The 26075-nt window shown below is 38.7% G+C and overlaps 1 protein-coding gene across 4 annotated transcripts in view; it reads right to left on the minus strand.

Moving 5' to 3' along the window:
• Positions 1-2055: 2055 nt before the first annotated feature.
• Positions 2056-26075, minus strand: part of FAM13B (family with sequence similarity 13 member B) — a 44602-nt gene continuing 20582 nt past the window's right edge. For 2 of the 4 annotated variants that reach the window (XM_053990921.1, XM_053990920.1), the window contains exons 8-25: positions 23183-23224; positions 22025-22180; positions 20006-20141; positions 19768-19791; positions 17428-17495; positions 16818-16872; positions 16291-16438; positions 13778-13843; positions 12515-12725; positions 10888-11017; positions 10340-10421; positions 9847-10076; positions 9434-9517; positions 8542-8637; positions 6263-6346; positions 5999-6171; positions 5479-5580; positions 2056-4396 (exon numbers count right to left, since the gene is read on the minus strand). In XM_053990921.1, coding sequence (XP_053846896.1) covers positions 4273-4396; positions 5479-5580; positions 5999-6171; positions 6263-6346; positions 8542-8637; positions 9434-9517; positions 9847-10076; positions 10340-10421; positions 10888-11017; positions 12515-12725; positions 13778-13843; positions 16291-16438; positions 16818-16872; positions 17428-17495; positions 19768-19791; positions 20006-20141; positions 22025-22180; positions 23183-23224 — 2011 coding nt within the window. In that variant the 3' untranslated portion in view covers positions 2056-4272. The remainder of the gene's footprint in view (positions 4397-5478; positions 5581-5998; positions 6172-6262; positions 6347-8541; positions 8638-9433; positions 9518-9846; positions 10077-10339; positions 10422-10887; positions 11018-12514; positions 12726-13777; positions 13844-16290; positions 16439-16817; positions 16873-17427; positions 17496-19767; positions 19792-20005; positions 20142-22024; positions 22181-23182; positions 23225-26075) is intronic. The other 2 variants (XM_053990922.1, XM_053990923.1) reach the window with 2 other exon arrangements.

Consider the following 26075-nt stretch of genomic DNA (forward strand, 5'->3'; position numbering starts at 1 on the left):
GCCCTTTACTCCCGTAGCCCCAGGGACAAGTTACGTGCAGGCCAGAAGCTGTGCACTCCCAGGCAGTCACTGCTGTCCGTTTATCGCCAGGCCTCAGCCGCAGGAGAAGGAAAACGCGTCCCGGCGCCACCCGGACAGCGCCACGGGAAAAGCCGGGGCCGGCACCGGGATGCAGCCCCGCCGCACCCCCAGTCCCTGCCCAGGCAAGTTCTGCTCCTGCACATCTCTGCTCCTGCATGACACACAGCCCCAGCCCCCACAGCCCCTGAATCTTAGACAAATCCTACAAGGAGCTGTATTTGAAAGCCGATGTCCTGCATTATCACAGCTGCTACACGGGCTCTGCTCTGCCTGTGTCTAACCCCAGTGTGGAGGAGCAGGGTCACGGAGAAGGGAGCAGAGGCGTGGGAAGGGTCTCAGGAGGGGATTTCCAGCCCAACAGCACAATCAGGGAGCACAGGGCACAGCACAGCAGCGGGGGTCACTGATTTTGTACTTTGGTCTCCTGGCCAAGCCAAGCCATCGCTCTCTTCTAAAAGGACCCGTTTTAAAACCCCATTCCCTTCCCCTCCAAAGGGATCTTGTTGCCAGGCAGTAGCCCAGGACACTTGTCCCAGAACACATAGGTCATTGGTGATTTGTTTATCCGGATTACTCAATAGCCTGACAGCAGAAAAGCAGGTGTGTGACACCTTTGACATCTCCAACCTTTCCTAATCCTGGCAGCCCTCTCATACAGAGCCTCAAAACCTTTGGACACATTTCCTCTCCCAGAACTTCCCAAAAGAGCTTTCAAACACTCTTCAACCTCACCTCAGTCCCCTGGGGCACAGGACACCCTGTCCACACCCTGCCTGGCTTTTCCCTGCAGTGACACAACAGCTCAGGCAAATCAGTTTTAAGAGGCAAAAACTCTAGACTTGCATTGTCTCAGAACTGGTTCTCCAGTAATAGATTTTCCTAATATAACTGAGCTTTTTGCACCCTCAAAAACATGCTTCTCCATTTTATTAGTTAATAGTGTTCAACACAGTTATTTTCATTAAAATCTTAGTTCAGTGCACATTGATTTGCAGCAGATCCCACTAAACCATCTTTGAGGGAACTTTTTTCCTTATTACCTTCCTGATCACAGCAAGTTTCATTGAATAATGATTTAAGGAAAAATAGGGGATTGTAGAACAGATCAGTAGGAACCTTGTTCATTCTCCAGGCCAACATCCTAAAAATTTCTTTCCCCCGTTTTCAGAGAAAGGCCATGTGATCAGAGGGAAGGATATTCTGTCCCAACCCAAAGAACATGCCCAAGGCTGCCTTCCACCTCCTCTCCCTCACTTGCTCCCTCAGCTTGCTGGTTTCCTGTTCCCATTTACCTGCAGTGCCACACATCCACAAGCAGAGTCTTCACCTTCAGTTCTTTAGTCCCTGCCACGCCTTAGGCTGAGGAGAGGTGGATTTTCACAGAACACAACACAAGAGTCAGCTTTAAAGACCTTGACCACTTTCTATGAACTCACAACATACTATGAAATAGAGGCTGCTCAGTTCAGAGGAAAAGCATCCTCTGGTGTGTACAGCAGCATGCAAGAGCAGCGTTCCCTGGCCACAGACAGCAGGAACTGCTGCAGTACTGATTCCAGGGATGAGAGATCCTCATGGATACAGACACGACTGATGTGCTCAGCTGAGGGCAGTGAATGAACTGTCCCAGTGGTGGCTCCCTGCCCCATCTGCACCCACCCTGCTGCTGTTGGGGCAGGAAGGAGCCATGTCCCAGTGTGCTCCCAGTCACTCCCAGCAGGAGCTGAAGCCCAGGTGGCACCACGGTCCAAGCTGTCAGCCCAGGAGCACTGGGGCCCCTCTCCCCTCTCCCACACAGGCAGAACACGGCCCCAGGGGATGCAGTTTCACCCTGCCTTCACCAGGGCACATCGGGGAATTCAGACCCACCTCACACCCTGCAGCTACAAACAGGAGCAGCAAAGGACTCAGCACTCCTTTTTAAGAGATGGCAGTGGAGGAGAAAGCATGATGAGAAACAAAGATACAAGACAATAAAGGTTAAGGTACTTTTATTATAAAAGTCTATACAATGAGCACCAGACATAGCAATGCAATTATATCTGGTTTAGTTATATATATTCCATATCTATATATCCATATAGATATATAGGTTTTGCTTTTACCAAAGTAAAACTGTTATATCACAAAATGCCTAGTTCTACCATTTATTTATTGCTCAACAAGGATGGCACAAAACACAATCAGCATAACTGTTGCCATGCTTATCTACTATACTGAATAAACAGCCAAACACTGCATAACAAACACAAAGCAGCTGTTAATTCTGAATTGGAACCAGTCTGATCACTCACTCACTTATAAAAATATTGGAATCATATAGATTTAAGCATTATAAAGGAGGAATATATTATTTAAAACATTTAAATAGTGCATATTGACATTTTGCATGTGGTATATAAAACACAAACATTCATGTACAACACTATACAGTACACATTAGTTTCAATGTTTGGATACACCCGTGTCTGCAGACTGATAGAAAAGGAACTGAAGTGTACATTGCACAATGGAACTGAATAAAATTGGTAAATGGTCTCAAAGACTACTTTAACCTCATAATTCTCTAAGGTCCCAGATCACTTTGCAGTTAAAAAAAAAGAAAAGAAAAAAAGGCATACCACCAGTGCTCAATAGTTTTAGTGCTTTTTTTTTTTCTGAATTCCAAAATTACATGCCTACAAGCAGAGTAAAACAAACCAAGAAGTATTCTACAGTACACAAATGAAATCTGAGCACTAAAAATCCTACTTGCAACCTATTTCATATGCTTCATGACAGAACAGCAAGTCTCTGAGATTACGTGCAAGCCATTTCTTACATCATGAGAAAGTTCATTTTTGGTCTTCCATAAAGCAGAGTGAATCATTGCTATGTTGACATTAGCCAGTCATAAAAACATGCAGTGAGAGTAGGTGCATGCAAAACATGGCCACAATCAAACTGATACACTGAAACAAAAAAAAAAAAAAAAAAACTGAGAAAGCACCAGCTGAAATTAACATTTTGATTTTGCCAGATCAGAAACAGCTGCGGATGGCTGCTGCAGAGCAAAGCTAGTCCCTAAATCATCATTCAGCACAGCAGATGTGATACTCAAAACATTATTTAGATTCAACTCTGAAGCTAAATCATGCAAGGCTCATAAACTGTTTTGCTTACATCGTAAGGATTAGATAATGTATTTTTATTCTCTAACTGTAAAACAAAACCGTGATAAACAGCAGTAATCTTTCCACTCCAAACCGACAGTTCTCCCTGTGGTGCATGTTAACTACACTGATTTTAGCCCTTGACACCATACTCATTTCAGGTACAGTGGGATTTTAACTGTCCTAAGCCAGCTCCTTTCTGTGGAGCCACACAAGTCTGAGCGTCACCAGATTTCCCAAACACCAGAGTGTTCACTGTGCTCCTCAAATCTTCCGAAAGCGGAGATGCCGTATCCAATTCAGCCCAAACACTACGTCACCACTGGCTGATAAACAACAACCGAAAAAGGGATCAAATGAACAATGACATGAGTCCTGTAGGCAGCATGTGATTGAACTTTTCAGTTTTCCAAGGTTTAAAAGCCACTAAGGAAAGGTCACTTTCTGGTTTGTCCACTGTCATCTTTATCAAGGAGGAAACGTGACCGCTAATGAGCAAAATCCATAGACGTTAATTATTACTGTGTACAGGTGCAATTTAGAATACCAAAAAATCAAAGTTGTTCCACAGCAGTCCTTTGAAAGGAATTACAGTCTGTTTAAGTGTTCCAAAAATTAAGAGCTGTACCCTTAATTTGCTGATTTTTTTAGGCAAGAGGAATAGTTCAGTGTAGCATTACAATATTAATAATTTCTTCAACAATGCAAAAGGTTAGTAATAACAAAAGTCTCAAAGTTCTTGAACGCTAAAGATAAAAAAAGCTATGGTTGTTTTGGAACAGGATGGATGCATCTGGAATACAAAACTTCGATGGAAACTGTGTTTGCTAAAGTTGGATAGAGCAGTCTCAAACTCAGAAACCTTATTTGCTCTCTAGACAGGACCTACTTACCCTTCAAACATGTCCTAGTGGCACCACAGTAAAGTGCACAAACTGGATTCTTTCAACAGTGCATGACACATGAACACAAGCACCCAATAAGTACAGGGGTAGTATATGGAAACAGCATGTTACTCAACAGGTTGGAGGAATATAATTTAAATTGATTTTGAAGAATCTTGTTTGCTGATAAGGACTTCTAACAGCCTCAGTTTGGCTTTGATTTTCTTGTACTCCCTGTACTCATCCAGCATTGGGACTCGATCTTCTTTCTGTACGTTCCTGTAAAAAGAAAAATGTCAAAATGTCAACCAAATCCTCCATCCTGCAGCAAGCCAAACACAGAAGCAGCTACAGGAAGTTATTTTAGGGCAGATGAAAATATTATTGGCAGCTTGTTCACCAATAACATGCATGATATTGTATTTTAGTTTACTGTAGTTAAAACTGCCATCACCTAAAAAACTGAATTGAAAACCCAGCAGCATTTATTCAGCACAACTGCTGCAGCATTTGGTAATAATCATTGCCCTAAGCTGTCCTGGGAATTTTACTAACAGGATATGAACAGTTTCATTTCAGATCCTGTGTACACACTACAGAAAAAGTAGATTGACTTAAATTTGTCATTTTTTACTATAAGCAGATTGACCCCCAAATTGGCAGCAGAGCATTATTCTTACTGGACCATAATAAACTAATCTATTAATATGGTTAACCTCATTATTTGTCATTGAAGTCAAAAGGAGTTTTGTCCCAAACTCAGTAAGGGCACAATGAAGCCACGTTACTGGAATTCGTGTGACCAGTGGTCCAGGAGTTTGTAGTTCAGGAGAAATACAGGAGAAGGCACAGTCAAGTGAGAGCATTTGCCAAGAAAGGTCAAGAAAGTGACCTCTTAGGAGTGTTGTTAGTTTTGTTCATGACATGAGATATCTCAAAAATACAATGGGCAGCAATGTAATCCAATTCATGAGAAGACAAATTCAAGTAAAAAACCTAAAATATCTAAACTATATGGAGAATAAAAATTATAAAAACCTTTACTGGTAAAGCAAATATCCACTGCCAGAAATGACCTACTGAAACAAGGGGCAAATGGGCAAATTACCCTGCCCTATGTTAAAGAACGGGGATAATATGGGTTTTTAAAATAAAAAAAATCATACTTTCTAGTAGGTATTTTTACATGCCTTTTTTTTTGTAATGGAATTGTTAAAAATACACAAAGTTATCTCCCTCAGGAGATTATTCACAGCAGATCAAAACAGATCAAATTCCAGCTGACAACATTCCAAGTTAGAAAATACACTTGGCCACATAATAAGGCTGCAACCCAGCATCTGGTATTGTGCTAAACAAACCTTCCATTCTGCTGATAAAACTCCTCTTCAAATTCTCGTAAAGTCTTACGTAGCTTCTTTTTCTCAGCTCTGGCTTTCCACAGTTGCTCCAATAATTCAGGCCTAAAAATTTCAAGTGAAAGAAAAATATGTTGGCCGTACAATAGAATTTAAATTCCTCAGAAACAACTGAGCTAGCTCCACTAATAATTTATTTGTCTGGCTCATAAGGAACATGCTGTCAGTTTGAAAGTGAAATATTGAGAACAAACTAGCAGTTAATAAAGGGGTATAAATTTTCTGCTGTCTACACAGCTCAAGTAAGGCTGAAGAAGGTTTAGAAGATACTAAATAATTCACTGAGTACAAAAAGATCTTAGTCAGACATGTCAGAGCAAAGAACACTCATTCAATCCAAACATTTCCTGAGAAGTGCTGAACATGTCACTCCCTTTCACCCAGCATCATAGATTTAGTATCATGACTCTAACTACAATTATTACAACTATTATAATTAAATTATCCACTTAATTATCCTTACATAGAAGCAGCTCGGGTGCTGGAGAGCCTCAGGTCCCGGGTGAGTTTCTCTTGACCATCTTCAATATCAGACTCAGAGTTTTCAACTGGGCTTAGAACGGGCTGTGTTTGGGCAGCAGTTTTTAAGATTTCATTCAGGTCTGTAGACAAACCATCACTTTCCTCCTCTTCTTCCTGAAAGCGAAAACAGAAATTCAAAACAAATATGCATTTCAGTTCCCTATTACAAGTGCTGGGATGTATTTTTTAAATGCACTGCACCTACCTTAATTTCTTCAAAAAAATGGGCAGTTTCACCTTCAATAATGGGCTGTAACATCTGCCCCCGCCTCTTGGTTGATGGTGATCCCTGAAAAGATGGATATTTGTTTCAAAATGTACAGTAAGACATCAAGTGCTGTCTGAAGTCAGAATTACGTTGAAGTCACACAATATTTCCTCTTTGAGATGAATAAAAGACTGCAAACATACTTACAGACCACAAATAACCATACAACCCAAAAAGCTCAGGTACCCAAGGTATCCTTGACACAGAAAATAATTGTTGTAGCTTATAATTTATTTTAAAATATTTCTTTTCAGACTTAAAATAAAAAGCATTTGCTCTCTCCATGTTTTGTAGAAGACTCATAAAGTGCAATGAAAGCTCTGAATTTTGTATTTATTCTTGTTCCTCCCAAACCAAAGCACAGTTACAGAGGCCAGAGCTGCTTATCTCCTGCCAGGCATCCATTGGGAATAATCCTGCCTGGTTCCTTTTCCAGACACTCTGAGGCCCTGCAGGTGGAAGTGTGAAATCAGAGCTACGTGTTGCCACCTCAGAGTCAAAATCCTTTGAACTCCAGCCTAAAGCAGGTGTCCCTGTGCTGCCCAGGTGCCCGCTGCACACCTGCCATAATGTCCTGCTCATCCCTTATCCCCAGACAGCAGAAGCAATTCCAACAGATGGCCTCTGGACAGTAAAAAGGTGAAACACAAAAGCCACACAGACAATGACCTGTCAAAAACTTTCGTTTATGAAAGGTAAATAGTCTCCTGCTTCTCTGGACATTTCCACACAGGCTTCAGTGCATGTCATTGGTGTACCAGGAAACAGTAAGAGATATCTCATATAAACCTAAAAATCCATTCTTGAAATATCTGCCACTGAATATAGGCTACTTAGAAGTTACCATTGAACAAGCCTTGGCAATAAGAGAGAGGTCCTCATATCTCATAGGTTTCAAAAGCAAAGACCTATGAAAGAGATTTTACAGGTGCTGCCTACAGCACAGATTAGGAATCATGTTACTGACATCTCTCCTGATTTTTAAGTCTTTCTGGTGGGCTATCACCCATCCCTTTATTTCACAGCCAAAACACCAGAATGGCTAAGGTACAGTCATAAGGCTACCCAGAATGTAAAATCCATCTCAGCTGAAGAGTCAGATTTCTGAGGGGAGAGATGGGATAGAGCCCAATCAGTCAAGAGCACTACCAAAAAGCTGTGACCCACCAGTCACAGAGAAACACGTGGGTGCCTAAGACCAACCTGTATTTATGGAGTTCAGAAAGGGATTCTGATAGAAAAGCCCTTAAACTTGACTGTGATGCAAATCATGTTTTTCTTTAAAAGAAGCCACCAAAAACAATGTACGTGCAAGAAAGGCAGAATCCTAACCTGGTCTCTTTATCTCAATGTACTCCAGCTTAGAGGGGAGAGCTCAGAAATGTCAGTGACAATGTAAACAGCAGATTAAGCTCCTGCTGAGTAAGCCCAGCTACCTGTGTCTGGGAAGAACTGTCTGTATGCAAAGAGATTATCTCACGCCAGCTATGCAGCTCCTTCCTTCCAAAAGGTCAGCAGCCAACATCCAAACAGGTATGTTGCAAGTCGGGTCAGTATGCAAGGCTTGGATTATGGTTCATGCAGAACAAAACCAGCTGGCTGTCATTCCCCAGCTACTTTACAGGTACTATAAACAAGGTTACATCAATTTCCTTGCACAGTATGACAGCTTTTCTTCCTCATCTCTTAGAAGACCAGAGAGAGAGGATAGAAAATTCAGAAGGAAATGAAGTGAAAACACAATGAAAAAGCACGGATGCTGTACAGATGCTGCAGGTGCTGGTAATATGTCTCTCTCTGGGGAAGCATGAAGGAATGAAATGGTTCTGATGGCAATCCTGTCACTCAAGCCTCTGCTGACAGCAACCTGCACTGCAACTGGTGTTACTATTCTGGGGAGGACTAAAGTACAGTATGTCCTGTGGATCCATACCTAGCACAGGCACTTGGGAACATCTCAGCTACAGCAAGTTAGCACAGCTCATTTACTTCCACAGAGAACCATTTAATTCCCAAGAGCCATCAAGGTCACAGACAGCTTGGAACTGCTCTGTTCTTAGCAGTAAATCAATCAAATGCCTCAAGTACAATGACAACAATATCTTACATCTCCCACAAGAAAGATGTGTCACAGAACAGTGTTACTAACTCTTCTAAACGCAGCCTCGCAGTTCAGAAGTGGGAAAATAAATAGAAATAGCATTTGTTTTACTCACAAGAATAGGAGTAATGCTTGCTCTAGTTAACATTTGTTTTACAAGTCTGTATCTGTCATAAAGTGGCTTCACAATATGTCTTTCTTCTCTAGTAACCTAGAGGCAGAGAAACCACAGAATTAATTATACCGGACACTCAATCACAGACAAGCAAACACAAAGCCGTGTGCTTCTCCTGCCAGGCTACCAATGATCCAACTAGGAATATAAAACTACCTTACATTGTGGGTATGAAAGGGGGTTTATGCAGATAAAAGGGAATAAGTAGGTGCTTTTTCATTCTCTCTCACTTTAATACCCTGTATTTTTTACGGAAAATATTTAAACGCTTCCTAAAAATTAGGGGAGCTTCTGCACAGGCAAACCCTGTATTTAAATATCCATGGAAAAGAGGCAAAAAAGGGACCAAGAACTGGGGGAAAAGATGTGCCTGGCAATGATGATGGTTCTACAGAAATGAAAGGGAAAAAAGAAAAAGATGAAACTGTAGAGAAGGGGGATGGGAACTGTCCTTTCATTTCTGTTTCTGTGAAATCCAGAATAACATTTCCAGTCTTTTCTGAGGAAATTCAATAATCTTGTTTATTTTTAAGACATCTCTTTGCCTCACAGACATATAAGGCACCAAATGACACCCATCACTTTGCACACTCCAATAACCTGCTGATTTCTGAAAAGGGGGCCTATTAATACATACTTTTTTTCTTTTTTTAGAAGTCAATGCAGCAAGTTCCTCAGATGGCAACATGGAGGCCAATAGATACCTTTGTGTTTTGGAGAAGGAAAAAGAAGAACCCCCCACACCAGCATTAAGTTCTGGTCTTACGACTGCTCAAGAGTTACTGCTGTCTATGCACACAATGGCACAGTTTGAAATAAAGCCAAGCATTACCGGCCGTCCATGTTGGCTTTCATAATACAGGAGGCTCTTCTGGAGAGATGTTTTCTCTTCTACCAAATGGTCCTTTGTCATTTTCTATCAAGAATAATTAGCATTTAATCAAACACAAGTCACTTTTATTCACTATCCAGATGCCTAAGCCAAATTTAGCTTAGTTAACATCATACAACCCACCTTCCTCCATTTAAAGCTGTTCAATACTGTCAGCACATACTTGTAAATATTTTTATATAGAGCAAGGAAAATGTGGTTCATGTTGATCATTTCCCCACTGAGTCTGAAATATGACGGCCTGGCAAAGGGCTGCTAGCCAGAGGCATCATCATGTTGATAAAATGGTATCTCAAGTGCTCTATTTCCCCCTTATTCTCCCAGAAAGAGCCTATCCATAACATCATGCTAACCTTTATATCTTCTGGTAAACATCTCTCAACTCGTTTTTCCTTTAATCTTTTCAAAATGAGTTCAAGAGTAGCCTCCTTGGTGGGCTTCTTCTCTTTCTGCACAACCCGCATCTCATCTTCATTTTCTTCATCCTCTTGGTCAAGAGAGGAACCAAAGCTTTTTGGAAGTGTGTTACTTCGTGGACGTGTTTGAGGTATGAATTCTCCCTCTGAGCTCCTCTGCTTTGCATCTGAAATGGGAAAAACTGCTCAATCCAAAGGTTTAAAAGAAGTAACATATTTTATTTAACTGCAAGTACAGGAACATAGCAATTTGCATAGGGAAAGTTTCTCTCCTAAAGAACTAAGTAAGAATAATTTGATTTTTGAATAGTGCAGAATGTAGAAATGAAACATTTTTGTGTGCTGTGGAAGTTTACTGAATGACTTAGCCATTTCAGTCATGGAGATAATTTCTGTTGGTAGAGAATAAGAAACCGTAGCAATCTCTTACCTTTTATTTGCTTTCTCAATTTGGTAAGTTCAGTCATCCATTTTAAAACTTTTGGATTGGCTGCTATATCACTATAGGAGGGCTGAAAAAATACAAATAAACTACATATTAAAACAAACACACTAAATCTTGTTTATAAATACTTCTTTTGAGATTTGGTAATATTTGTGACAGTGAATGTGAACAGTTACAGGAATGCCACTCAGTATCAGATCAGATCTCGGCACCAACATACGGACAACACCTGTGAAAATAAAACTGAAACAACTTCAGCAGCTGAACCAGAGAGTGGCAAAACACTTCTGCTTTTCCACACATCTCATCTGAAATGCTCTCAGTCTCACAGCAGAACTGCAACTCTGTCCTCCTCTGGCTCTGGCACACTGGCACCTTTGCTAATATTGCTGTTGCTCAGCTCCCTTTTGCATACAGCAGTGTGTAACGAAGTTCTCATTTGTGAACACAGTTATTCAATAATGAACTACAAGAGTCACTCAGCCCTCCCATGCAATCCTTTATCCTGAGTGAAGACAGAAGTGCTAACCTACCTTACTGTTTTTCTCTTTTTCAAACTGTTCCTCAAATTGCTTTATTTTTTTCTGTAATTTCTTGACAAGCTGATAAGGTGTCTTGTCTTCCCTTTTGTCATCTTTTGAGCTAAAGGATGCTCTTCGTGTTCTGTTTAAAAACATTTTTAAAATGTCATTTAGATAATTGAGTGCAAACAAGATGTATATTCAAGTCAGAGATTAATAATTTCATTTTTTCTCCAGTTCGTAATCCATTAATTTCAAGTTTTAAGAGCTATTTATTCTAAGTTGTTAAACTGCTTTGAGCTGTTGCCTTCAAGATGTGATGCTATTTCTGTCTCCCTAACATCAGTAATACCCACAACAGAAAAACCATATTTGAAATTCAAGTGTAATGTACCATAACTGCCAACTTTCTGGTGCCTGGGCTATTTACCTAAGTTACTTTACACTCAGTTGTTCTTCAAGTACTGGGCACAGAATAAAGCCCAGGCTAGAAAATACTACTGAACAATCCTTGGTAATTAAGCAGCTTCACTCAAGTGTCTCAGGCAAGTTAAGAGATAATTAAGCCAAAAAGTATCCACATAATTTGTTAGTCTTACTAATAAATTTCTTAGATTTTACTAATAGACTTCTGAAGTATGTGGTTTTGGTTTTATATCATCTTTCACACAGCTCCTTAGCATTTGCTGCTCTTGCAAAGCATTTTTTGTTTCAAGACTGACATGAGAATTTTCCAGAAGACTTGTTATACAAAGTGCCTGAAACATCTCTCAGCACAGCCAGTGAAATCTATGTAGTTCAAGATATTAGCAATACTAATCTAATAATCTACTAGAGCAGATCCTTATTAGTTTCAGAATGAGGAGAACAGCTATTATCATCAGCACTTTTCTGCAGGTCAGTCTTCTACATCACTTTAACTAGTACTTGTTAAATATCTTCTGTGGCTAATTGGAGAAAACTTGAACAAGGATCTTTCTGCATCAATAAATCTGCCAGACAGACAACTAGAAACTCTAAACTTGTTCCAATCTCCTGTTTCAGGCTTTGTCATTTTTATGAGATTATTTCTTCCCTAACAAGCATGAAAATTCTTCTCAACTGCCCTTTCCCAGTAACAGTAGCAGACAGTATAGGTCACGGGTTATATACAGTTTTGAGAGTCACACTGCCCAGTTCATACAAATAACCTGCAGCTTGTTTAGTGACAACTCTACTTTAATAAACTAAGTAAAAAAATACAAGAAAAAAAAGCCAGAGCTTACATAAAATCAGACCAGCGTCTAGCAAAGCCTGGTAAACAAAGGATATAAATACTACTTTCAGCCCAGGAAGTGCCATTTGTCCGAAGCCCTGACCAAATGCCAGGGAAAGCTTTGCAATCTTGTCCTATTTTTATCCTCTTTCCCTCAGCATCTGTCAAAGGCCAGTTAGAGAGACACGATCCCACCCCAGCTGAACCTCTACTCTAACTCACTCCAGCAGTTCCTGGACAGGCAGAGCAGCCAAATGGCCACACAATGCTTTGACCTTGGCCTTCAGTTCACTCAGATCATGAAAACCCACAACAATCTCAAACAGCTGTATTTTCATCCTGGAGTAACACATCCTGCCCACCAGACTGCATTAAAATACACACCTAACAAAAGAAAGTGCTTTGGATGAAGAGTCCAACGTTTCTGGATCATGTAAGAAACGCTGGCTTTGCCCAAAATCCAAACTCCGATGTGACAATATGGGATGACAGTCCTCTTCCAATGGATGATTAGTCATCCTCCCAGCCTGTGGGGAAAGCTGAGCTTCTCCAGATTCACTGTCCTCTTGCCAGGACTTGAAAGCAGGAAATGGATCTAGAAGATAAAAAAAAGAGACAAAATGGTACTTTTCTGTTACCAGAACTAGCAACAGGAGTCGAAACAAAAATGCGAACCCAGTGCTTAGTCTTGTATGCTCTAGAGGATGTGGTGTCATACACAAAGTGAATAAAAACAGTGAAATGCATCAGAAAGCTACAAATTCTGTCATATAACTGAAAGAAAAAGGTACTGAAATGAAGTATGCACACTAGGATCCCTTTTTCAAAGTGTATCTTGGGAGTATGCATTTCTGAGCAGTTCAACAGTGTAATAGAGCCTTATTTATGTATCAGAAATATCAAAAAAGAATATGTTTATTGTCCAGTGCAGTATTTTGCTGTGTAAATTCATTCTCATACCATACACATGTACTTTGAAAGGTGGTCTTCTTGGTTTTGCAGAAGTACCTCTTTAGGGACAATGCCCATTTGCTTAAGTCTTTTTCAAGGAGTGTTTTTGGGTTTTATGATAAAATCTACCTTGACACCACTGAGAAAAAGAGATTTCTTAATTTGTGGAAGGTGATTTTTTTAGGAGGGAGATTCCAAAACAAACAATTCTTTCAAATCCCTATGAAAAATTCCTGGCTAACATTCCTTATAATTCTTTGACATGGTTTTCTTGATGTCGAAAAAAAAGCTGACATAGCCTTTCAATTACTTCAATTTAAAATCCCACCCCCCTTTTCCTTTCAGAGTTGCCTGTTCTTTTTCCTAGTTCAAATCAGGAATTTGAAAACTGGGTTCAAAGTGTGCAGAACAACAATAAAACCCACAAAATAATCTTCAAAAAAAATATAACCCTTGTACCTGCTTTCCACTGCACATTTACTAAGTATGATTGGGATTTTTTTTGTTGTTTTTCAGCTGTGATCTTGCCTGCTTGCACAGTACAAGATACAAGAAGGGGACCTTTTTGAATCAACAAAAAAACTGCAGATCAGAATATTCCCAAGATATAAGGGACAGCAGGTGAAGGGTTAGTTAGAAAGCAAACCATCAACTATCAAAAGGCAGATAACTGAACGTATGGCGAACCATACTTACCCTCCCCTTCTCTCTGCAGATGCATTGTTTTGAAATCAATGAGGGGGAAAGTGATAGGGCATGGCGCTAATAAAATGAAAAAGAATGGCAAAAATACTAAAGTGAACACACAGCACAGTCAGAACAAACTATACATAACATGTAAAGCAGGAAGATACAGTACCAGGGAAAAACATCCCATCTTTTTGGACCAGGCCCTGAGCATTCTCAGCTTCCAAGCAATTACCATGGCAGGTAAGGATGCTCAGTCCTCAGCCAATTTGAACTTTGTACTGGAAAGGTTTACAAAGAACTGGTAGAGGAATAATAAAGACTTATTACAGTTTAATAAGAGATTCATGCATCCCCACATGAACAAAGGCAACTCTAATGTTTTTGCTCAGAGCTTGTAAATAACAGAGATGGTGGTGATTTCCGAAAAGCAGGGCAAATGCAGAAAAAAATACTCAGAAATATAAATCAACCATTCTGCATTTTCACCTTGGGCCAGCAAGCAATTGATTTTCAAGAACTCTGTTGCATACAGTCCTTTGAGTTTTCTATTAGATTGGCTTTAAGAACCCAAATCTTGTAACTGAATTTGGACTAGTACAGATTTCTTAACAAAGTCACTACTTCAATGGAATGCCATAAGGACTTGCAGTGCCTTGGAAGGCTGAGTTCCTAACAACCATCCTAAACAGGACTGAAGAATAGTCAACGTTCAAATACTTCTCAGTGAAATTAAGACCTCTTGCAAAGAACACGATTTAATACCAAGAAGTTATAATATAAATTTATAAACAGATACACTGCTTTATTTTCAAAACAAGGGTCATAAAGCTATTAGGGGAAGTAAAACCAAAAGCAATTTCATGAGCAGATTTAAGGAAATAATGAAAACAGATGCCACAAACTTTCTGAGTATACATATTAAGTCATCTTAACACAGAGGATGCAACAAAATGTAATGCGCAAGTAAGCAATAAACTAAATAAAACACTGAAAACATAAGCAGGATTTTTATGTTTTAGCTCTAGACTGTTCTTGGGTAACAAGAATGAAAACCTGGACTCAGGGTCTTTGGGTGCCTGCAATTTGACTTCTCTGTGCCATGACATACTCTGAATGTGCAGTTTGCTAGGGCTCAAGAGCATCAACCAGCAAATATTGTACAAAACTAATGAAGCCAATCACAAGTTGCAAACCTCATTATTTGCAAAAGGGTTAAAAGGGAAGTGTGGACTCATGAAGGCACTTAATTTGCAAGCCAGTCAGCAGTGACAAACTAACAATCAGCTCTCACCACTTGAGCTTCAAGACAAAGCTGTATGTGCTGACAGCTCTAAGCTGCACTGTTACAGAACACACATTCCAGCTTTATTTCCCTCATTTTAATACTTCCAACACTGCAACCACAAGTTAAGTGCAGTGATTCCTTGCTACCAGTGTCTTGCTAAGGTTTCACTGTGACACTTAAAGGCATTTCAAGGAACAGCTGTCTCTGAAGAGCCTGCTGAAAGATAAAACCCTGTCCCTTAGAGTTAACCTGCACTACATCTATCAAGTTGTACTGCAAGTTTTCCAAACCAGAAATGAGTGGCCTGTGGCCACTGTACTGTCAGTGACAGCTCACAGTGGTTTAGCAGCTTAGATCATTTGCATGTTTTAAGGTGTGATGACTCCAACACCAGGCAGAGGAAATACGATATAAGGAAGACATAAAAAGAGAAGTATTTTGAAAAGAAGGTATTGACAAGAGTATTTTGCTCTGGTTACAAAGGACTTATGGTTGTTTTAAGAAGTTTTAACAGTTTAACCAGATATTTGAGCAATAAAATTCAGTCAAGTCACAAGCTCAGGGGATTGCTAAGCCTGGAAGGCAGAGAAGAATAAGGTCACAAACATAGGGAATCCTGTCTGAGAGCAAACTGTTACAAGTATTTTTCTTCTCCTAAAATGCAAACCATGGAAGGAGAAGGGGCACAGAAGAACATCCATCTGCAACTTTAGCCTTTATTTGAAAATTCAGAGCTGCTTCAAGTTGTCCAATGACATGGAAACCAAAACAACTGACAGATTTTTCTGAAAAATTGAAATATGAACTGCTGTGTTTGGCAGGTTAGTGATTTTAAGTCAAATTCAGCCAATTCAATAGTTTACACTTAATAAAACAAAGACAAACAAGAGACAATGATAATTTAAACTAAACTATATGATTAGACAAAGTGTTTTTAAAGACTTGGATAAGAGACTCAGGGTCATGGAACTTTTAAAACAATAAAAAACAAAAACAAAACAAAACATGACACCTAGCGTGAAACTTGGGACTTTTTTGCTTTCTTTCTTTAGTTTTCCCTTATATTTTTTTAAGGTCCTTAATTAAGTTGCAGATGGTTCTGAAACAAGATGAGACCTAGATCATGACTTGGTTGATCTTACCACGTGTACAGGAACGTGTTGTTGTCTCCTGCTTCTACCTTGTAAATAGTTTTATTTATCAACTATAGTGTGAGCTAAAGAGCAAAAATTACCTTCCCATTTGTCACCATCAGATACATTCTTCAGATCCAGATGTGGCACTTGGACAGCCGGAGCTTCCTCGGGAACATTAACGCTGCCATCCCCCAACGCCTCTGAATCAGGGTTTGCATTAAGATCACAAGTCTTGCTACTTGAATCCTGTATTTAAAGAACAGAACAATTTTATTATTACTTAGCAGCTTGAAATCAGGTATTTAATCAGTTCCAGCACTTCTAGAAATTTTAAGGAAAAAAGAAATCTTTTCAAACTTGAGGCATTAAAAATAGAGGCACACACCCCAACAGCAGTCAAATATTTACATTACAAAACATTTCTTACATGAGATGCATAAGCATAAACTTGCTGTGCTGCCCTGAGTTTCAGTGAAGTGACATGATGAGCTCTCCAACAGAGGTCTTGCAAGCCTTGCAGCACCAACCACCATTAAGATGTTAAAAACTAAATTTATTGCGTTACTTCACATTTGTATTTCTTATAAGATGCTGTATATCTGAATATAAATGAAATCTTTCTTACCAGAATTTCCTCTGAAGATATTCTATCATTGCCATCAAGCAATATACTATTTTCCCTAAAAAGAAGGCACACACTTCATTATCATTTTAAATGGACATTATCATTTAAATGGACAGTAGAAACTATACACTCCCCTTGTATTTGTTTTTTACAAACCCCATGCAGTTTAAGCAGATAGGCAATGTATTTATTTAAGGCAATAATTAAAACTCTGGGGGATAAAAGTTATATTACTTTTTTTCCACTTTCTGATCTTCACATTGAATTTCAAGTTGTAGCATGTAAACAACTAGACTTGAATAAAGCTGAAAATAAAACCAGCTCAGACCTTTATTCTCAATGGAGAGTAAACATTTTAAAACTCAACTGAACAAAAACTGAAATTTCAATCAGTGCTGAACTAAAGGTGCAAATTAACAAAGCTTTCTGGCTAGTCACTGTTGCTAACATTAATTCTTCAATCACTAAGAGCAATAAAATATGCCAAAATAGTTTTAAGAAAATAAATTTTTATTCTTCTGTTTCTCTTGCCCAGAACATAGGGCTGTTCACAAAAAAAAAGCTGCAGGTTAATTATATAGGTTTGTATGACTACAGAAAAAACACAAACCTTTCACTATTATTTTCTCCATCAACATCTTCATCTTCATCACATGGTTTCAATAATATGTCTGCAGTCTGTGGGGGAAAAGTATGTTGAGAAAGATTTGGGAATGGCTCTCTCAAAAGAAAACATTTGCATAACCATTTTTGACCACGAAACTCCCTCAAGAACTAAAAGTTTCTTGTATGTGGGGATGGAAAACATGTTTTTTAACTATGTGACGTTTTTACATCTCAAGTAAGGCCAGTGACCAGGTGGTTTAACCACCAGAAGTCAGATAACCATTTTTCATCTTCAGATAAACCATTTTTTATTATTTCTTCAATAAAAGCTGTACGTAAAATTGTCACTCATGACACGAGGTTTAGGGTGACTAAAATCATGGCAGTTTGTACATCCTAGTTTCACTAGTGAGTTTTTGTTGTGCCCAACATGTACGAAATTAAACAAGTCTGACAAACTTTTTAAAGGAGCTACTAATTCTGTTACTAAATAAAGCAGCAACAGAATTGGAAGGGGATGAAAAAGTGCTGTCAGTTCTGACACCATCTCACAGAAGTTCAGATGAATCCATGTCACCTCTTTGTTCAGTAAAAGTATTTATGCCAAAGCCCAGTACTTGATTTCTTCAAAAAAGTGTGTTATTTGGGGGAATACAAGAAATTTGAAATATAAAATATGTCATTTGGTTTTAGACTTCAGGAGTTCTCGCAAAATGATCTTTACAGTGTCTGAATGTAACATCAAGTTACCAGGAGACTTCAAACACACCAACAGTTGCCAGTTTTATGCTGCTGATAGCAACTGACACCCATGTCAGAAAAAACACCATTCTTCTGTTGACATTATTTCAGTCCTCAAGTCAAACTCCAATCTGGGGACACAATTTTTAATTACAGTGTCATACTCCAGCAAATAACTTCCACCCTGGAGATGAGCTGTATAAGTCTTGCACAGTCACACTTACTGGAGTTGTGGAAACAGCTGCTTCTATTTCCATTTTGGGCCCAAAGGAGAACTCACATGCAGAGCTTTCTTTTCCTACAACCCTACATGCTCCTCTCAAACTCATTCCACACAGGAGAAACACCACACTTCTCTTTAACCTCTCCCCAAAAGGTACAACTCTCCAATAACATTTGAAACAGTTTATTAAAATATTGTAAAAACTACCATTGAAAAAAAACAAAACTCCATACCAAAATGTCACCTTACTACTGCCAGTAATGGACAGAAGTCTATCAAAAAGCAAAAAAAGGCCAAGAATGACACCAGGTATGACAACAAAAGTATTTCTATTGTGCAGTCACATGCATCATGTTCCCCTTATAGCCAACACCATGTTTTATGCATTTTGTGCTACAGGATAACAATCTAATTATTTTTTAGACCAAGTTTTGGCACTAAAGGAAAGAACCAGGACAATGAATACATTCTGTGAAATTGAATTTACAGAATGGGATTCCAAAACAATATGCTAGTTTGTGGGAACAACTGGAAAATTTGGCTTCCTAGGTGATTCAAGAGAGTCATTTGGGATCCCCAAAAGCAAACAAAAGCCTAAGAGCAGAACACATCACAATAGTGAAAAGCACTACAGAAACATTTTGTTTTAATAAAAATACAGATTCCAGACTACTCAGTTTCACTATGCTAAGGCATCCATTCCCATCTTTTCAAGTTCAAAGACCCATTAAATTCTTCTAGTTAATTTAAGTCTACTAATAGTAGGTTTGCTTATCTGCTTATCTTTCAGGAAACTCTCAGGAAGATTTATGGATTCACAGGCAAGAAGCTGAAAATCATTGCATTTTCTACATATGTGTAACAAACCTCTCCACCCACAGAATTCATCATTTAGATTTGTAACAAAAGTGTTAGCAAATAAATAAGGAACTATAGATTTGGTCTTTTTCATTAGAAGGGCTTATCTGACAGCTGCATATGCTTGATATAGAGTGGAAGAATACTCTCTTCTCTTGCACTTTAACTGTTATCCTTGATTTCATTTTTGTCAGCACATATTTTACAGAATTCCTTGATTGCATCAACTAGGGAAGAGATAAAGATGTGCTGAAAAGAACAGGACATCTCTGCCTACCACAGAAGAAACTGGAAATAGAGAGAAAAGGCTGTAGTTAGCTATTGACAAAACCACACCTTCCTAGCACATGCACAACCAAGAGACTGCAAAGTCTAAAGGTGACTGCTACCCTTTCCTGATCCATGCAAGGTGACTCTGGGCTATGCTGCAATCTCAGCTCTACAGCTTCTGCTCCTCAGGAAGCCTTTACTACCACAGATGCTGTTCTAACCAGTGCTATGCTGCCTCATACACCAACTTACCTCAGCAGAAGGAAGGGCTGGTATCTGTGAAAGAAGAAGGAAAAATATCAGTCAGGGTCCATACAAGTCACACCAAAATACACAGAGAGTTCTCAGTGCACATGGCACAACAAGGAAGACAACTGACTGCACAGAGCAAGAGCACTATGTAATGCTACATCAGAGCTCTTAGGAAAAACTGGATCTCTAGAGCACTAAAGCTGCAGCAACTTATGATACAGGAGACTCTTCCTCTCACCTGAATGCTTTCTTCTTCCTCAGTTACAGTATCATGTTTCATAGCTTCGCTGTCTAAATCAGTGCAAACCAATACTTCAGAGCAGTCTCCTGTGTTTTCACTGCTACCAGTGTCATTATCTTCAATAACATCATTCCTAAAGATACAAACAAAAAGACTTTAGAAACCTGTTGTAAAACCTTTAAAAGAAAAAAAGATAAAAAAGAAACAATTTTCCCCCTTAAACATTATCAAACATCAGGCCATTTTTTGCTTGGTTCTTTTTTTTTTTGAACAGAATTATTCTGACCTGTAGGCAAAATTAATTATGTGATGTTTTGTATATCCAGACATGATAGACATATTAAAATGTATTTATATGGTTATTGTCTGAAGGGCCAGGCATAACCCCACACTTAGCATACCAACCTAAGGAATTAAAACACAATAGCCAGAAGCAATGACATCCTAAAACTACAGTGACTCCATGACACTGCTGTGGCTACACTCCTCTCAGTACTGAAGCCAGTTAGTTTATAGCTGGGTTCCCCTCCAGTGAGAAATCCCATTATTTCTAACATTTAATCTGCCGAGACTTCAACTTTAGGCATGTAACATTACAGCCAGATTAAAACTAATTGACACCATATTTGTATTCACATATATGCTTTATGTGCCACCACATGACTCTGTCATTCATCACAAGCCTTTGACTTCATTGCCTTCCTTGCCCTCACTCAAAAAGAATTCCAGACCACATCAAGAAAGCTCCTTCACTATCAGATATAGAGAAAATAAACAGGACGGGTTGAAAATTAACATTTTAACTCTTTTTTTCTTAATTGCAGCCACTGAATTAGCACTAAGAAATTGGCACTGGATCACTGCTTTTTTTAGTTCTTAATTTAACTGTGTATTTGCCTTGTGCAGCGTCTGCTGCTTTAAAGATCCCAGACACCCCCTTGAAGAACAATATCATGTATCCTCTCTCACAGTTAATCCACAGTGGAACGATGATCAGAAGCATTTGCAGTAGTGCCTGTGCCAGAGGAGGATACTGGTTTCAAACCGGCAGTGATGGCACTTGGAGTCCCCCCCTCTGAGATCAGCCAACCTTTACAGCACTTACACTGGGACTGAAGGAATTCAGCTGCTACAGGGCTGCGAGGCAATTACCCACTTACAAATTACTTCAAAGACATTGAATCTTTAGCACTAAAACTCAGATTTAATTGATCATTACCAGCAATGATTATTACTTTTATGATCCACTGCAAACTTTATTCCTGTCTTCTAAAACCACTAAAGATTGAACAATTTAGAAAAGAGCATCCGAATCGCTGAGCACTTCATGTATTGCAGACTCCATTCATGTATTCCAGCTCTGAGCAACAAAGAAATTTAGGTACTGAAATCTTATCAACACATTTTTGAAGCCTGGGTATTAATCACGACTACTTATTTTTAATGAAGCACCAAAATGTACCAGCTTCCAAATGCTGCCATGGCAATCACTACACTCAAAATCTGTCCTGATTTACAAGAAAAATAAAATCTGATCAAATAAGGTTGGAACCGTATGCAAATAGACCCACAGTGGTCATTCTACCCATTTTGGGCTGTTTCATTGACACTGGCAGCCAGAGCAGTAAAGTAGCTATGTTGACATGGAAAGACAGGGTTATGACACAGAATCTACAATAGCTTTAATATGTTAAAATTTTGTTGTGAGTCACATTGGTGAGATAAGAATGAAAGCACTTGAGTACATTTAAGTTCCTGTGCTATTTACACAGAACTCAGCAGTAAAGCAGATACTACACAGCATTTTTAGCTACAAGATCAATTTAAAATATTTGCTTCAAGAGCTACTGATTACTGGCACCTGATGGAAGTTGATTTGGTTTAAAATAGATAAAACTGAAGTCAACAGCCAAAGTTGTAACTTTTGGGTCGAGGTGGGGGATTTGGGTTGTTTTTTATGGAAGAGTTAAGATACACAATCCTACAGAATTCATTACAGACACAACGAAATCTTACTGGTTGTTAGATCCTTCCTCATCCCCACTGGGATTTTTTGTTTCACTGTTACAGCCCAGTCGTTGTTGCTGTATGTGTTTCAGATCGTTATCTAAGCTGCTCTGCAGGTCGAAAAGATGCTGTTCCACAGCTGCTCTGATTGTTCTTTCTAAAATGCTAAAAAAAAAGATGGAAAAGTCCTATTAAGATCCCTATTTTTGCATGGATCAACCAGACAGAAAGGCAGAGATAAACCTTACATGACAGTAATCTTTGATGGCAGTACTTCAAGGCAAAAGAGACTAGCTTTTCCAAAAAGGCAGTGGGAATTACCACACTTAATATTTTTGAATGCATACGATTTACATAAAGTATTATGAAGTTTATCAACATTATTTTAAGAGTAGCCAACACTTTACAGTAACTAACCTATTTTTTAACAACTATACACAAAAACTTATGAAAGCTTTATATATTAATGTGACAGTAAAATCCTGTGTCTGTAACAGGTCAGAATCAACCCTGGGGCAGGTTCCACTTCATCACATGTGGCTGCACTCTCTCCTGAACAGGGCTGTCATCTTAAAAGGCTAAAGCCAACAAATAGCAGGGACAATCAGCAAGTACCTGATGAAGGACACAGGATATACCCAAGATATCATCATGAAAAGAACAGCATTCTTTAAAAACAGACTACTCTGCTGAGCGCCTCTCAGGCAGCTCATCCCCAACACAAAAGAGGCCCCTAACAATCCACCCGTAAAAATCTTAAGCTACTTAATCCCATTTTAACTCTGAAATTGTGCTTTTATTTTTTCCTCCACATATGTACAAAGAATTCCACTGAACTGCACTCAGCATCATTGGTGCTAAAATTACAATATGAACGCTTGTATAAGATTAAGTAAAAAACTTATGAGGTATCTAAGTGTAAAACCAAAGTTTTGGACTCTGGATGCAAGCACACTCTGCTCTCATGCTCCTGCAGTCAACAACACTGACAGGCATTTGGTACTTCCTGCATTAGTGTTAAATGCCACCAGTGAAATCCTTCAGACTAAAATATGTTCCTTCATAACTGTAATCAAACCTATTGCATTTTTTTGAAAGGCTACATAACGTCTATGCATGTTCTAGTAAGAGCACAATTCCAACATTTTATATTTTCATTATACTTACTCTGCAGAGGCTGGCAAGATACTTATGGGAGAGATATGAGCACTGCAATAAAGAAAAAAAAGTTAATATAATGCAAAAACTTATCACACTAAATAGAAATCTTGAAGTCAACAGAAAGCAACCTAAAAATACTTAAATATTGCATGTGATGCAGCTAACAGAAGTAGAATAAATATGAAAGGAACACCCTGATTTGCAGTCCTTTATTATTTAAATGACAAGGCAGAAAGTTGCAGAAGTAACAATGCAGATTTCTGTCTCTCGAGAGCCAGTATTTGTTGTGTGATGAAGCTCCAAGCTCTCAGATGTATGGTCTTTCCCATGGGAAATACTAATCATTTTGTAGTCAAACATTTCCTGACACCTTGCTTAAGAATGCAGATTTTAACCTTGCTGCCTAAAGCAAATTCCAAATTACTCTGCTTTCCTCCACAGGTTCTTCCCACTGTTGCATAATTTTGTTCTGCAACGCTCAACACATCTACAACAATCTCTGAGCACAGCTACAACATTTCAACTAGAAGGCAGATTTTGGGACAGGAGCCTGACTTTTGTAAAGCATCTGGAAATCTCCAGGCAAAGCCACTTCAGCCTAGAATGTTAAACTCCTCGAGGAGGGGTGGGAGGGTGGAAATCAACATAACTAACACAAGTCAGTTAATTCATGTGTGTGTGGTCCCTCTGCAATTTTTTATTACTATGATTAAAATTTTATTATAAACAGAATATTTAAAACTTCAGACAAAGTGACAGTAAAGAATGAAAGATGAGAAATCTACTATAAACAGCCCTGCATTGCAACACACACACCTCACTCAGAAAAAATTAATTTCAGCTTAAGTTGGAGGCAGGGAAGGAGGTAAAAAAAAGGCTTTTTCTTTCTATTATAGATAACTAAGCTCAAAAAGCTGAAGGAGATTTTTTTCTCCTCTTTACCATGCAACAACACTGTTGCCAAAGTTGATGTAAAATATTATTTTCATGAATGCATATGGTAAACCCTGAAACACAAGAGAGCTTGCCACTCCCCTGGAGAATGAGCAAGTTACTACCTCTCTGTGGTGTCCTATCAGTTTTGACTGCTATGAGCCTTGCTTGCACCAAAAAATGCAGACAGTCTCTCTGTTTACCCAAGAATAGTTTCAACAGAGCAAAGAATACTTTGGTTAGAACTTACAAGGTTTATTAGTACTTCCACCACCAAAGAGAAGTCACCTCAAGCAGACTTTCTATTTTTCCTTCCTCCAAGCAGGCAATACAAGCAATAAAGGGCTTTCAATTAATCATAAGGTGATAAAGAAAGTGGTTAAAGTATTTATTTTAAAATAACTATACCAGTTTGCCTTAGACACCTTGTACTGGGCTAAGACCAGACTGCATAGCATTTAAAGCCCATATGACACAAAGTGAACAAGCAGGTGCTCAGAGATGCTTTTAATTTCTTTTCTTCCCTTTTTTTAAATGGAAACTGGCTGGCAAATCAAGTTCATCTTATGATTTGTGTGTGTGTTTGCCTGGTGAAAAGCCAAAGCTGAGCTATTCCAAATGCATTGACAGAACAGGCAGCAGTTAACCACTATTTCAAAACAGACATAGCTTCAGGAAATTAAAACACCTGACATAGAAGCCAGATCTTGTAGCCACTGATTTCAAAGCTGCAGATCAAATAACTGAGGGGGAACACACTGACATTTTGTATTTTTTTTACAAACAAAAAAATGGCAGGAGGTAGTTTACAGCTTAGGATATTTACATTTCATTTGTATTTCCATGCACAGAAGTTCAACATAGCCCTACGATCTGTACAAAGTCAATTTTCTGATAAATATACTTTATATTAACAATACTTGAAATAAAAAATGAAAATATGGAACTACATGTTTAGCTTCATGAATAAAGTAAGATAAAAGAAGCACAATGTTGGAAAAAACCCCCAGCAATATTTCAAAATATGAAAAATGTAGTTTTAAGTATCCATCTCAGTAAGTTCTACAAAAGTTGCATTATAAAAGGTATGTTTGAATTCTAAAGGTACAAATACATAATGGTGTAGACTGAAATTGAATTGCTATTAAAACAGTCACTCCTTGGACAAATTGGTAGGAAAAAATGAGGCAATTAGAGCACAGAACACTGCAACACCCTAATTGCAAAAGAGAGCAAGAAAAAGTCAAGGGCACAAGTACAAACACTATTTATAGGAAACTGTGATGACTTGAAATCCTTTTATTCTACCACTTGAGACAATGAGGAAATGTGTCAAGTATAGGGAGAATCAAACTCATCTCCAAAGAATCCAGATGATTCCAGACATGGTTCAGAACAAAATTTTCCATCCTTGTGTGTAACCTTCAGTCCCCAGCACAGGATGGCTCTCTAGTGCTTCTACTCAACACTTTTGGGAGCATTAGAGGTACTCAGCAAAAGCTGTGCATAAATCAGCAGTATCACAAATCCTAAAGAATCCTCTTACTACGTGAGGAATATCTTGTATCTTCAACAAATCACTGTAGCACTTAAGCACTTTCTGAAACAAATGTGACAATCTTAGGTGAAAAGCCATTACAACTTCTAAGCTCACCTACCACAGTTCAAGGATACTTTTTAAAAGCTGTAATTTATAATGCCAGACAGAGCCTTAACGCAGCATGACACAGCAAGACACAGAAAGGTAAACATCTTTGTTTCATAATGCTTACTCCCTCCTGAGAATCCCTCCAGCACTGGCTCCCTAACCAGAAAAGGTCCCAGTAAAAACGTATCTTGAGTCGAAAAATACATTAACTGGAAATAAAACATGTCCAAGTTTTCCTAGGTAATTTCCTGACTGTACACAGATTCTTATTTCTCATTAAAATAATTAGTTGTGGTATTATTTCATTTTGTATCTCAA

This window comes from Vidua macroura, chromosome 15 (assembly GCF_024509145.1).
Source record: "Vidua macroura isolate BioBank_ID:100142 chromosome 15, ASM2450914v1, whole genome shotgun sequence".
Classification (NCBI taxonomy): domain Eukaryota; kingdom Metazoa; phylum Chordata; class Aves; order Passeriformes; family Viduidae; genus Vidua; species Vidua macroura.